We start from the raw sequence: 15,613 nt of genomic DNA, 5'->3' as shown, positions 1-15,613 counted from the left end.
AGTCAGTGCTGCCACCCTTCTGACACAGTGCTGAAACAGATGTTGACACACTGCTTACCTCTCATCCATGTTCTTCTAATGGTGGAAGGTTACCTCTGCACGGTGGCTGCTCCTGCTCAGTCAGTACATGAGCTTTGACTCCTCCTATTGAAAAGTCTTCTTTTCTATTGTAATGATGCGTCCGGTTGCGTGTGCAAAGGCACACTGGGTCTCCAACAGGAATAAGGAACCTACCTCCAGCTATCCCATTTATTCATTCCAACTGAAGCACAGTGTTGTAAAATTGTCTAAACATCATCCCCTCTCCCTTCCCACATGATCTGTAAATTAACATTCAGATTGCAGAGCCCCAATTACTACATTTGGGCATAAAAATGGGGTGGTGGTACGTGGAGAGCAAATATTTGAGATGGAACTCATATGCAGGCAAATGCCTATGCACACAGTTGTGCACTCCTACTATTAGACATCTCACTGAATTTCTTAGTACAATACAAGTATTTGGCGACTAAACACTCTGTTATGATAACAAACACTTTAATCAGGCTGGAGACCCTGTGAGTACTTCAGTTTCTGCTTCAAAACACAAACTTTTATTGCCTAATGGAAGTGCTGAGTTAAGCAAGGTGAAAGAAATGAGTAATATTTTATTTTTTCCCTTCTGAACTGGCAATAAAGCATACAGACATTCTGGTCTAGCTTTAGCACAGCTGCCTCCATTTACTTATTTTCATTTACTTCCTTAATTTGCCAAACAATTTTGCATAGGTTTCCTTTCTTACCTGATATAATCAAAGTATTCTTTGTGCTGATTCCGATAAAAAACAGACAGTTTAAGCATACGGCCTGCAATCACTTCAGCTTTTTCCAATAGCTGTGTTAGGTGAACTTTTGAATAATCTGGAAAGAAAAGACAATCTGCTAGTATGGGCGGGGCAGGAAAAACCACAGTAGTCTCCAAAAGCTACACAGATGCGCACACTTAAAGTTGGGAACAGAGCCTCAGTAACATACCTCACATCACGCAGCAGCTATACAGAAACTATATAGCCCAGCACCAGTTTCCAACAGTGGCAACAGACAAATGGCAGGAACATGCATGTCTGATTCTCCCCACTCCTCTCCTCACAAATACTCTGCAAACCTACAGCAACTTTCAGCTCAGGATTTCCTGTGTTAGGGCTGGTTCCTTGTATTTGGGACTGCAGAGGGGCTGAGAACTGCCCTCTCTGGCTTATGTCATTCGATAAACTGTTTGCTACAACATACCCGGTTGTGAGCCAATAACAATTCACATAACGAAAAAAGCTTGCTTAGGACCCAGCCTAAACGGCATCTCAACCAACATGGGCTTCATAGAGAGCTCGCTTCAGCATGCAGCTCTCACACAGGCAAGAACTAGGTGATGAACATCCAAAGGAAGAGACTTATAAATCAATGATGGGCTAAACTGATCCCTGAGACAGGGTGTTGGTGGTGCTCAGGCTTTGCAGCATGCAGGCAAGGGAGAGAAGCAGAATGACTTAAGCAAGCTGTCTGTTAGGGAGCCGCCACTGTCTTTTCTCCACAGGTGCTAGTAGCCAGCAACAGGCACACAGTGGCCCTGCTCCACTTTGGTTTACCAGTCTCCTTTCTTAGCCTGGGACAAGCAGTGGTGCCAGGCACAGCACTTTGGCGCAGCTAAGCTATGGCGGAACTAAGGGGCAGTCCAGCTGCCTCTCATTAACGTGCCAAACCTGAGCACATCCAAAGCCTGAAGTTAGAATTCCAGTTTCCGGGTGTGATTATTGTAACTCTACCAGCCTAGCTGGCACTGGTAGATGGCTAACCCACTCAGGCAGCAAAGCTAGCGTTAATTGCACACGTCCTGTGGTAGGCATGTTTCCTCAGCAACATTACCTGCTGTGCAAAACTCGATGATTTCACTCCACTCAGAAACAACATAATCACCATCAACTTGCTTTGATGCTGTCTGCACTGCTACTGTGTATTCTGTTCTTGGGCTCAAGAACCAGTGCCCGCGGACCGTCATAGGCAAAGGAACCGCTTTGGCCACCAATTTAGTGGGTACATCCTGATGGAAACAAAAAGACAAAACAACACACAAGTCAGCAGTGCAACCAAACCAATCCACCACCCCTTCCTTCGTTGTTTTTGCAACGTAATCCCCAACCCCGGGCTCTTCTGTGTAAACCTTAGTTACTTCTCACAGTTCATTGGTGCAGCAAAGTTAACAGAGTGGCCAAGGACAATGGTCTAAGGTCTGCTCTAAGAGCTACAGTGATAACTTGCATGTATCAGTTTATTATTGGTTCCAAGTGACTATAGACTGATACTATTATATATAGCCCAAATATATAATTCAGACTAGGGCCATTTATGTGTAAGTATGCAAACAGAGAAAGACACGCTACTGAGCACAAGGATATCTTAAGAGCTTTTTGTGATCTCATTGCCATTGTTTTCTTTCAGTCAGTGTAACCAAACAAAAGTCCTCCTGCCGTCAATCAGTCCACCTGTATTGCTGTTGATATCTCCCAAACCAAACCCCAACAGAGAACATTAAACACGTTGCAGAGTAACTGCGTGTGGTTTACATGTATCAAAATACCCTTATGTGCAGGAAGGGCCAGAACAAGCCAAACATACAGCTAGATAATTTGTGCCTGTCATTGCACCTCTTGCTTCCCACCCCGTCACCATTTCAGATACTCTGTTTTGCTCTTCCAGTGTATTGCACCATAGTGCAACAAAGAAGAACAGCTGCTTGTTGTTGTTGAAATACCTAATTTCTACAGTGCTAAAGACTGCAGCACAGACCACCAAGGGGAAGAAAAAATTGAAGAACTGGACAGTTTGTGCTAGAACTGTGGGTGAAAGGACTCACAGTAGAGTTGAATGATTCTCTGGACAGTGTACTCGAGGAGCTGTGATAGAGTGAGAGAGGCATTTACTCTTGAATATTTATCAGTAATCACAGAATAGTAAGATGGCTGCCATGTGAAAAGTGGGCATTTTAGATAACATCCATACCTGTCCACCTACAAATATTAGTCCATAGTCATCCACCTATAAATACTAGCACAGTAGTCCCTTAAGGAAAAAAGAAACAGAAAAGATACATTTTCTGTTCATGATCTGCAAGCAAGACCTGAAAGATTTTTTTTTTTTTTTGCTTGTCTTCTATTATGGAAAAATACCTTTTTAAAATTGTTTTTCTGTCAGCAAAAAATATTCTTCGGTTTCTGTATTAAGAAACTGTAAAATTAGCAGCCTGTGATATTACAAGAACTGAAATGTGATTGACTGATAATCAAGAGTAAGATTTTGTTGTCATGATTTTTTTTTTGCTAATTCTCGTTTAAATCAAATAACGGGAGAAAATTTTCTCTGTAAAGGATTCAGTTGTGCACTCTGAAATAAATAATATATAAAAGATAGAGAAAAATTACAAGGAAAAAAAAAAAGAAACCCCAAATGACATTTAAAGCTACCACCCTGGAACTACATGGCAACGCATCCCACTGGACTGAATTTGCTACTGCTAATGCAGTCAGCAGCTGCTACAGTTACAATCATTAGTCTTCCTGTCATCTTCTCTTTGGCTATGGTAAAAACTGCTTCCACCTGGGTCAGGTCTCTGTGCCCACAACCCAGTGGCGGTTTTTGCCGCCATTAATTTTGTCAGTTTTCATGTAACATTAAAAGCCTTATAGCCCCTTATACATCAAAGCCTTACCTTCCAGCTGTGTATCAGGAAACTCTTCTAACTGTACCAAAAAAGGGGCAGACTACCTAAAACCACATTAAATAGAGGGTTTTATCTCTTGCACAGCTGGGGAGGAGAGGCAGATATGATGCTTTTCATAACTCTAATCTGTTGTTCTTTTTCTAAGCAAACACTTTTTTTCTTTTCTTTTTTTCTTTTTTTTTTTTTTTTAAGGTCACTATACTGACCTCAGGAAAAAATGTTCAAATATTCACGTTGAAATTTCTCTGGGGATTCTCCATTTCTTCCTTTTGTCTCTTTTCTGCTCAGCTCTCATTCCTGGCTGAGCCTCCAAAGAAGTGCAGAGGGGGTTATATGCCAGCTCAAGGACAGCCAGGATTCTGGAGTGGCAGATGGCTGCTCCGCCACCAGCACCCACCAGACAATTCTAAAGGTACCTAGATGGCAGTAATTTCCAAGAACAACCTGGAAGCACTGAATAACTAGGCAGCAAGGTATGAGTCACACTACCTCTCTGCTTTTTGGGAAAAGATGCCTGCTTTGCAGTCCCTTTTCACTGCCAAAGAAGCAGCTTTCAATTTTCAGCTTTCTCCCATTTCATCTTATCCTTCCCTTTGCCAGGTCTGCTCATAGGACACATTGTGGGAACTCAGCACACCCAGGTTCTAGTCCTAGTTTCGCTAAATATCTGAGCCTCATTTCCTGTTACATGGGCATAATCATACTTCTGTATCTTAAAAAAGGGGGAAGGTATGCAAATTGCATAGAGAAAAAGACAAAGTCTTACTAGAATTCTAGTCTTTACATACTACTACCAATACAAACCTCCTCCTTCACAGATACGATGACAATAGTCATAAACAATAAAGCTATATGCACCCTAAATATGCTGAATATACTTTATATATTTGCCAACAGAAAAAGTATTGAAAGGATGAATCATTCGTGTATGCTCTCCTGGGTACACAAGGAAACAAACAGCCCCCTTTCCTGAGGTACAGCATCTATCTATCGATCTATCAGGTTAAGTCTATATCCCAAGTCACTTGCTCACAGCCATGTGAGCAAACTGAGACTTAACACTAACCCTCTACAAGTCAGAAAATAGTTTAAGCTGGCCATCTGGGTTTATCACCTGTGAGAGAGACAGGCACTTGCAGACAGTGATCTACCCTACCTGTAAGCTAAGTAAGGGTGATTTTTTTCCCCTGAGGATGCCCGTCTCCTTCCACAGCCTGACTGCTGGATGACTCCTGAGGGTAAGTGCCAGAGCTCTTTTTTACAACTAAGTGGTAGGACTCACTCTTTTCTTTCTAAAAAGCTCTGCTAGGTGAAGGGGCAGTGATATCCTTCATCTTTAAACAACAGCTTTGTTACGAAGGCAATGGATGGGTGGGGGCTGATTCATTTCCCTCCAGATTCTGGGAGGATTCAGTCCCTGGCGCTGCAGCTGCCAGGTTATCAGCTCCCTACCCAGCAGGTCTGCCACTGAGCTTCAGCTGTGAAACATGTATAGCTAATGTTATAGGGAGGAAGGATGCTTGTCTCTAACCGTACTAGTGTTAGGGCAAATTTTGAATTTGAGCAATTTTTAATTTCTCAACAAAAGCTCATTCTAGAAAGTGTGTTAAAAATTACTTAGTACTAAAGATGCACGAAAGCAAACACATATGTGCTCTGGCACAGATAGTTGTTAGATTATTCAGTCTGTGGAGTTCTCTTGCCTACCCTGTCTGCTGTCTGGGTTTCCATCATTCTGGCTGGGGGAAAAAAAACAAACAAAAAACCCCCAAAACAAACAAACCCAAACCAAACAAAACAAAAAAAGCTTTACCAAGTCACTAACACAATTAGTACCAAGAAATTTTAAGTTAATTCTGACAAGACATCCAACTTATTCATCATTGTAATTGACAGACTTTAGTCTCTTGTTCTTACAAAACCAATTACCTCTCTCCTTTGACTAAACACTTCATCACAGTTAAAAGTTAGGGGATTGCTGAGAAAAACAAAATAAATCTAATGGCTTATCTTTATTACCCTACCAATATCCCTTTTTTCCCCTCTCCATTTTAACACTAGTCTCATCACCGTGATACAGATTTTGAAGTGTATATAGTGTTTGATCTGCTAGCGTGGCTCTACCTTCTACAAAAACAAATTTTACAACTTTACACCAGTTTGCACATAAATGAAAAAACATGTAGATTAATAAAATGAAAGAAATTAAAAAGAATCCATCCCAGTAAGCATTTATATTAGAAGGTATATTTATTCCTGCAGTATAAAATGGGAATTCAAATTCAAAGGATGTTAGTCCAAAAGTAGTAACAGTAAGAAAAAAACCAAACATACCCTACTTTATTTGCTGTTACAATTAAAAATGGGTCATAATAAATAGCTATTATAATATTAAATTTGGTAGTGCTTCGCACGCTGGTTCCTAGCAACTGCAACATCTTGGCCAAACATGTAAAATTCTCGATTTCAAGCAGTAGTAAGTGATTTTTCATAATGCACTTAATTCACTTAATGCATATGTTACTTCTAACCATTCCATTAAAAAAAAAAAAAGTCAAATGAGGAAACGTGAAAATAATACACCTGCTATTAACAGAAGTCACAGGAAAAATACTTTTACAATAAAAAGACTCAGAGAAATTAGTGGAAATATTTCCTGGTTATCCCACTGACTTACAAACCAATAGCAATTTAGGTGTTGATAGAATTAGAGTTTTCATATTTGTCTGGATGGTTATTTGTGCCTTGGCAAACCTTATCTTTTAGAGAAATTGCCAACATTGTTTTTAAATTTGCAGATGATTGTGTTGTTTAATCTTCTATCTTATTCCATGTTTCTCTAGACATCTCAGTATTTCAACTTCTCTGAGGTCAAAGCAAATTCTGCTGGATTTGATAAGTACAGATTTTGCAATGCATTCAAAATACCCCTGCATCAGTGGCTTGAGGAAAGAGGCCAGATGAATATTCAGGTCACAGTGCTGAATGCTGCAAACTAAAATTGCTGGAAGCCTTCCTAGAAGTGCATTAGAATTTGTGACTCTTCTGTTGAAATGACATGTGTTGCTCTCATGAGCCTGTCACTGAACAAGGACAGGCACAGAATACACAAATTGTTTAAATAATGATTAAGAACCAGTCAGGAATAAAAACATCTGTCTTGCAATATATTGTACAGGTTCCAAAACCGTTTTCAAATGAAATAGAAAAGGTAATGTTCAGTTCTCTATGAAACAAATGTACTTGTGTGTACACACACATAGGCTAGAGACAGAGAAGGTATTCTGAGTGAAAAAAAAAGTCAATCAGATTAATCAAACCCCACCTTTACTGGATGTCCAATACCTGTTTCCCATGGTCTGGCTTTGAAAGGTTAATAAAACACTGAGATTCATCTATTTAAAATCAAGTATTTCCACCTTGATTTTTAAATGAAAATTACCTTGTGTTTAAATTTGTTCGAATTCTTGTTTTCTTTCTTGTTGAGATCGATGAAGTAATGAGTAATGCGGTCCTTGGATTTAGAATCCATGTCCCAAGAAATCTTGAAGGAATCACATGTGATGTTACTTATTTTGATGTTGTGTGGGACTGGAAGTTCCTCCATCTCTGCAATCCCACTATCTTGTGATTTATTCCCTGCATAAAAAATAAGCATGATTCCTTCAGTTAAAGACTTATTAGATATCTGTTTTCTGTGCTCCAATACAATCACATCTCTGAACAGCCTTTCACAAAGTCTCATAGGTGCTCTCAGAAGCAACTATGAGGTACTATTATGCAAGTCTCAACGCCAGTGATGGGCAATATCGGAAAGGGATTAAATTCCTCACGTGAATAAGCACTAATAACATGTAAGCAGGCTGCATAGACTGGCTAGTATCACAACTGTGTGCAGTTGCAGTTGGAGAATAAGAAACATCTGAAGCTGTCCGGTGCTACAATGTTTAGTTAAGATGCCAGCAACGTCCACAGTTAACATAATGGCCCTAGCCCTACCTGTGTCAGTGAAATAAACACAAATAGAAATCATATTCATCCTAAACCTATTTTTCAAGCACAAAGTAAAACCAATCTCTTCAAGGTTTATAGATGGTGTATGTATATACACATATGTATACACATACATAAAACACCATCTCCTTCACAATGAAACAATTAACAGTGACCATTTTGTTGAGCCACAGTAAAAGGGACATACACACCAATTTCATTTTTTCGTCTTTATTCTCTCTATTCTATTTGCCCAGTTGAGACCCTGCAGTTTTCTTGGGAATTTTTTTCTAATTTCTCTAAGTGCATATGGTAGATGAACAAATGACCATTGACCCCAAGAAGCATCACAGGTCCTAAAATTAGGTCTTCCCTTAGTTCCCAAGGCAACCTTGTAGTAGAGCATTCCGTGAACATTAAAACTCAGAAACATTAGGTGATCTTGGACCACATAAGTCAGAAGCGAACAAACAATAAAAAAAAGCGGAAAGATGAGAAAAATGAGTGGGTAAAAAGGAAAAAAATAGAGAAGATGATGTAAGAGAAGGAGTAAAGAAACAGAGCATAAAAAAATAAAAATCAAACCTAGATAAGAATAGAAAGAAACAAGGGAGAAAAACAAGGCTAATGTCTGTGTAAGAAAGAGAGGGAAGCTCCCAAATTCTGTCCAGATGAGGAAGACAGGAAGCCCACGCAGAGATGTGAGGCAACACACTGTCAGAATTATTTGTAGTCACATCTAATTATAGAAAGAGATAGTATTTATACCTCCATCAGAACTGATAAAAAACTGGACACAGAAGGTGAGCCTAGTCAGTAATAATAATAATAAAAATTTGACTTGGAAAACACTAGGGACATTTCAACCTCTCAACATATGCTTTCAAAGAATTATACCAACACCTCAATGCAGGAATATTAAGGTTGGCCTGATTGTTCAAAATTCTCCACATGGATATGTGAAATTCAATCACAGAGTCTGCGAAATCCATAGATTTCCAGCTAGTATTCTGAATAAAGTAATTTTACTGATGATTTCAAGAACCAATAATAACACTTTTCTATTTTTGTTCCATTTTATGCATTTACATCCAACAGGTTGTCTATTCTTCAAACGTCCTATTGCTTTTTTTTTTTTTCCTTTTCAACTAATATCAAAGTCAGATGGTGCATGGTCTTGCTCAAAATCCTACCCTATTTGTGCCATCCACAATGACATTTTCAACAGCTGCACTGGCTGCAATAGACTCAGAAATACCAGTCATTATTGAAAGCTTTCTGTTCATATGAAATACATGGTAAGTGCTTTTCCCAACATGAGATTTCAGAAAGCCAGCAGGGAGAAAATGGCCTTGGTTTCTTTTGTAAGCATTTTGTATTTGAAAAATGACTGAAAGCTCTACCAGGTACAATGAAAAGGCTACATATGATCGCTCTTCCAGGAGTGAGGCTCTGTGTTTAAGCAGAAGATGCAGCGATGCTGCTGCTGAGGTTCTCAGACCTCCTGGAGAGCTGGACGGACTTGGAGCCCAGCACACTGAGTAATGGAATAAAGACCTGAACAGACATGCAGTCAGGAAATCCAAGCCATATATATCCACAACACGTTAACGTGCAAATTCTTTGCTTCAAAAGTGAGCTTCTATACTCCGTACCTATGGGCCTTAGCCACGTTACAAACAGCCAAGGTGGTTTAAGCTTCAGGAGACGTGCAAAGCAGTAATGACCACTGACAAAAAGTAACAGAGATGAAAAAAGATTTTGGAGCACATCGATGACAAAGAGCAAAAGTGCTTCTGTAAATGGGTATTGTTTTCTGTACAATTCTTGGAATGAATGTCTGGCATACATCTTTAGATGTCTGTGCTCCTGATCCTTTTAATTTCTTTGCTTAAGAAGTGAATAGTTTAAATAAATGTCTAGCAGAAAATCTCCAGGTAATTTTTGGCAACATTTTAACATAAGTCTGAGAAAAAGAAATCACTTGCATTACTAAGTGCTAAGCTATCCTTTTTTTGTGACGGAACAAAATGCAAAATAAACACTTTTCTGAAATCTTTAAAGCTCTTTGAAAGTAGAAAAAAAAAAATCATTTTACAGATTTTGAAATACAAACAGAATACAAACAGAATATGAAATAAGAAAGTAAAATACCTCACAATGATCACCAGCAAGCAATATTCCAGTTTCCCCTCTATTTAAAATATGAAGTATCTGTGATATTTGTAATACATACTTGTATTTTGATACATATTTGTGTAGTCCTGAATGTCATAATTCATTGAGTTGACAGGCAGTAATAGGAACCTGATAATGATACATAGTATTAATAAGGAGGAGGATGATTCAGTGAGTATTGCTAAATGGTGACTTTGGAATAGCAATCAGTGTGCCATTGCATGGGAACAAGGTAAAAAAGGACAGAGCATGAAAAGCATGCTCTTGGTCTCTTAGATTTGACTGATCCGAGGAACCAAACGCGCAGGTGACCAGCTTTGCCCACATAGCAGACACTCTAGCATTCAGACCACCAAGAAATTTTGAAGAAGCATTCTCTTGTGAAGCATAAGCTTTAACTCAGAATCTGGGTCCTGCAAAACCTAGTGTTTTTCAATGTTAGGAACAGCATTCTGTCCTGAGACGTACTGGAATATGACATAAAAATGTTGAGATACAGTGCCTGACATCACTGCACCATAATTAACTAGAAAGAAATGAAGATGACAGGATAGCACAGAAGGAGAGTAAGAATATCCTATCCAGTCTGGTAATGTACATACACCATTTATAACAACTACATAATGTGGAATATTTCCATTAGAGTTTATCAATATTATAAAAGCATTACAACTACTATAATACATAGTTATATAATTATAAGACAAAATAGTAAGAATGGGCAGAATTTTCAATAGCAGAAGGGTAACTTTGAGCTAAACTTGGAAGTCAGGTGTTTAAGAAAATACTACTATCTGCTGTTAAAGTGGGGGTTCAACTAGAGTCTGATAATATTGTCAACCAAAGCACTCAAAAATGCTGGCTGCTACAAAAGACTGCTTAGCGGCCTACCTGCTAGTTAAAACCGGAGACTTCAGGCGTGTGGGTAAGTGAAACATAGGTGTCATGGGGATCAAAAACTGACAGATATAACTGACTAAAAAGGTAACACATTTGTACCTTGCCTTTTTTCCACTTGTGCTTTGGTGAATATTTTCAATTGGTTTTCATACTGGAAAGCATGTCCCCTTCAAGCCACTTCTTCTTTATACCAGGATCAATTTAAAGAATAGATCAACATCAGGAAATAAGGTGTCTACTAAAAGCAGAAATAGCAGCTGAACTTACTCAAAACCAGCATATAGTTGCCCTAAAGCACTCCAAAACTCCAGCTGAAAGGAAGTTACTACTGTTATGGATGTGAAAACAGGTGGAGAAGGCCTTAGAACTGGCTGCTTTCATGTTAGTCGCTTTGCCGCTTCACTGAGGCTAAGCTGATCTTTCTTTGATGAAGCATCACAATACAGACAAAAATTGACAATGAAAGTAGCATAGGAAATACTGCTCTGAACAGTTTCATACCAAATTAAAACAGATCAGCTTCCAATTAAAATGTCTACTTCATTTTGCACATTCATGTTGCTTCAACACTGGAAGCCACTGCGGGACTGGATAGAAACACTGCTTTCAGGTCTCTTTTAGGCAGAAATTTATAGAAGAGCTACTAGTCAAACAAACCTGGTATCCCCTGCCAAAAAAACTAGGCATGTCATCCCTATGTGCTGCAGAAACACCTCTGTTTTAACAAAAAAACAGTTCACACTTAGAACAAGCCAAAGGGCCCAGTGATTCTTGACCCGAATAATAAGAAGTCAAAGACCACTCATGTGTGCATAGGTCACACTGGAAGGATAAGACTTCAAATTTCTTCAAAGCCAAAGAATAAATACAACGTGTCAGCTTTACTGAGATCAGCTGGAGAACTGCAAGATTAATGTTTTATGCTCCTATTCACAGGCTTATCTCTCTCTGCCATATCCAGAGTTAAATTTCAAGTTAAATTGTCTAATCAATTTTAAAGCAGTTATGATACTCACTGCCGCAGCTGAGCCAAAATGCTGGCAAATGGGTAACAAACGAATTTTATTTATATACACATAGACACACTTAATTTAGTATCCTCATTATATCTTCTACTTACATAAATTATCTCTGAATGGGGAAAAAAAAGGCAGAAAATTCCCACTGAACATTCACGGCTTTCATCTGTCACTATTGGAGACAAATGATAAGACTTGGAAATTGGTAAGTCCATGCTGAAAAGATTTGGAAAAGGATGTTTTTTTTTTTTAATTTGCCTCGTCACTCAAAACAAGCTGAACCACTACATCTGCAGCAGTGGAAGGATGGTGGAAAAGAACCTTAACGCAACCTCTGATTGGTAGTTACTGAGCATTCACAATCACGGAATTTTCATAATTTTAGAATACTTGATCATTTTTTTTCCTTAGTTCTAAAAATGCAGACCTTCACAGCAGGGCAAGGGAGTACGTGCCTACTGATTTTTCATTTCACAGACAAACTGTTTATGTTATCCACAAAAGAAATCCTGAAAGGGCTAATTTGTAATCCACCCTCTAAGCATACTTACAGCTCACAGAAGTGAGTTTCATGAAACTAGACCAATAAAACAATACATTTCTGGGTTCCTGTGACCTTGCTTATAGAAGTTTTGACTCTGATATTATCTTGGCAAATACACTCCTGCTATTAAGCATTAACAATGGAAAAAAAATTAACTGAAGCAGTATGATATACATTTAATGGAGATATAGAATCCCTATACATACATCTGTGTTTCCCATAGTTTGAATGTAATTCATCATTTGGAAACATTAAAAAGACAGGTTCATGCTGAAAGGTTGTATACCAGACACTTTGCAGTAGAACTCCTAAGTATTCAGAACTCACGCGATTTGTATTCAGCAATCAGATCACTCTCTCTTTCCCGTAACACTAATGTGCCACCTTTCACAACATTAACTATGTAGCTTGCTGCACTATGCAAGCATGAAAAATTATCCAGCAGTCAAGAAACAAATTCACAGAAAACAGAACCTGCAAATGACTGAATACAATGACATAATAGCCATCCATCAAACAGGGAAAAAACTACAAATATTACCGCCATCATGAGTGTGATTGCTTGTACTCAGTGTGAAGTAAACTCATGAAATATTCATTCAACTGCAATGATGTCTATTAAATCTGGAGAAATTAAAAGAAGGCAGGGCCGGGTGAAATCCTTTTCTCTGCTGGAGCCGTGAAAATATCCTTCAGTAATCATGGATGACAAAATACAGCTGTAAAATATTCCTATTTATCTGCAATTTAGACTTGGATACTAGGGGGAATGACCATCAAAGTAATATAAGAAGGCTTTTCAGATTGCTGTTTCCCCTTCATGGGGTTTAGATTCAACCAATTGAGGTATCTGTCCAACATCCAGACAAAAATTATTTATTCATTTTACACATGGAAAAAATGTAACTATCTGAACAGAATTTGGAATAAAGGGGGGTGGGGTGGGGTGTGTCTGTTTGAACTATCACTCAACCAAATTCAGAGCTGTCCTAAGTAGTGGTGGAAAGTTAAACCACTGAAGTGATGTAAATGCACTTTATATCACAGAGCCAAAACATGCCAGGAAAACAACCAACAGAAGAGAGAAGAAAGCAATAAAATGGCTTTTCCTTGCGTTACTTTAAAATCTCGTCGACTGTGTTTCCTGCTAAGGCTTTGTCCTTCTGTCCCTCAAGATGCAAATTACATCAGCTTAATGAAGTGTAACTTACATTTTAATTTAAACCCGTTATGAACCCCCCTCAACATGTATAGATTTGCCTCTTTTGGCATCACACTGGAAAATCTCCAGTTGTACGGACAAAGACAAATCATCTGGTTCTACGTTTCTTTGTACTCAGGAATAAGTCTTCAATGTCTTTAAAGTCATGTTGTGGGAAACATGGACTTCTGATGCTTTTGGAGCAGACATTCAAAAATCACTATTATGCCTCTCCTAAGCTGCCAACATCATTGCCATGGATCTTTGAAAACATGTTCCCAAAGGATTTGTAAAAAACATTAAGGCATTTTGGGCTGTCAATTTGTACTTTGTAAATCTCATGCTTGTCCTTGCATCTGAAATGGTTGCTATTATGAAGTTTCTTTATCTGAGGATGAAACGCTTTGCATTTAATATGGTCTAGATTAAAAGCACAATACAACACAAACAGTGGAATGCTTGTTAGTGATGGCTATTTCCAGTTACAACCCTGTCTTTTCCAGCTGTAAGTTACACTGAAACATCCTAAGAACTCACCAGTCTAGCTACCACATTCTCAGCTGAGGAGGTGACAGCTAAGTACTTGAGGACAGCAGTTTCTTAAACTTTAATTTCACAATGATTTGCAAAAAACTTCTGTTCAAAAACTCAGTTTAATTTTCCAGAAGACATGCACGTATTTAGAGATTTCAAATAAATGTAGTGTTAAAAGTCATGGAATCTAATAATTTCCAAAGAATTTAATTGAAAATACGGAAATGTCACTACTTCTTAAAGTCAAGGCACTCATTTAAGGCTCATTTAAAACTTAGTAGATGAACAGCAAAGTAAATAACAGGTCCTACTCAAATTCTATCTGAAGACTGGCTGTTCTCTGAATTTACCTCTAGCAGCAGCAAAGAAGAAAACAGTTCAAGACACACTCAAAAAATGACATCTTTTGACATTTGTATGGTGAAAAATGGCTTTGTGATGGGGAAAAAAAAAGACAATGGAAAACTAGGTGATACAAAACACGTATTTTAGGGGGACTATACAGACAATAAAGAAAACTAAGCCTACGTAACATGCCAAGCTCCTGAAGAACTTCCACCTCCAACACTGACCTGTGGCCCAGGATTGAAAGTTTGCTACACAAAAGAAAGCCTAGATTCAGTGGTAATTGTTCCGTTCATCCAAACTGTGGCTGTCTGTGCTAAAGCAACTCAAAGCAGCCTCTAGGTTGCTGCTATTTTTTATGGCAGGTAAGACACCCGGAAGCTACTGAACTAACTGGGAATGCCAAAAGCACAAGGAAGCCCCGGTGATATCTCACAACCAGCAACTGGGAGGAAAGCTAGTGGAATAGTCATCATGTCACTTCTGTGTCACCACAATATTCTCCTACACTGACGTAATTTCACTCATCTGGTTCACGTAGTTTGGGGTTTATCTGGGCTGCTGTCATGCAGAAGATAGTGCACTAAGTGCTGCACTGTACTGTCTTTAGAAAGACACACAAGATATTAACCCCTGCAGTTACTTCTGTGAAGTGTCAGCTCCATGAAAACCTAGGAATTTGATAAGGGAAATGTGACTAAGGCTTCTGAGCCAGAAAACAAGCAAGGTGAGATGGTACCCACATCACACAAAATTAAAAGCTAATGCTGGATCCTTAATACATTCTGGGAAGACACCTGAAAATCAAAAGATAAGTAGATGAGGATGAGAGGAATAGAGGAATAAACTATAAGGTAAAGCAATTTTTGAGACCCCGAAAGATCACGTTTACATTATACACATATACCAATAGCACATGTAATAAACACACCAAGAGCCAGACAAAATCTTATAATACAAGTCACATTTTTTTAAAACGTCGCCTTTTTCAGATCTTAAAATACATCCATTAGGGAAAACAGAAAGTGTTTTTCTCAAGTTAACATTTTCAATACAATGAGCGACATTAGCTATGACTTTTTGAAGTAGAAATGTTTGATGAGAGGGGATCAGGTTCATAAAGCGCACCTAGGTACCACGACATAAGA

General features: G+C 38.6%; 1 protein-coding gene across 2 annotated transcripts in view; it reads right to left on the bottom strand.

Moving 5' to 3' along the window:
• Positions 1 to 15,613, bottom strand: part of PHYHIPL (phytanoyl-CoA 2-hydroxylase interacting protein like) — a 134,017-nt gene that overhangs the window by 3,779 nt on the left and 114,625 nt on the right. For both annotated transcript variants that reach the window (XM_050898979.1, XM_050898978.1), the window contains exons 2-4: positions 7,194 to 7,390; positions 1,900 to 2,074; positions 783 to 900 (exon numbers count right to left, since the gene is read on the bottom strand). In XM_050898979.1, the coding sequence (XP_050754936.1) occupies positions 783 to 900; positions 1,900 to 2,074; positions 7,194 to 7,390 (490 nt within the window). The remainder of the gene's footprint in view (positions 1 to 782; positions 901 to 1,899; positions 2,075 to 7,193; positions 7,391 to 15,613) is intronic.

The sequence above is a fragment of the Gymnogyps californianus genome, chromosome 6 (genome assembly GCF_018139145.2).
Source record: "Gymnogyps californianus isolate 813 chromosome 6, ASM1813914v2, whole genome shotgun sequence".
NCBI lineage: Eukaryota > Metazoa > Chordata > Aves > Accipitriformes > Cathartidae > Gymnogyps > Gymnogyps californianus.
The sequence above is the reverse complement of the archived record's forward strand: the minus strand, read 5'-3'. Positions and strand labels throughout refer to the sequence as shown.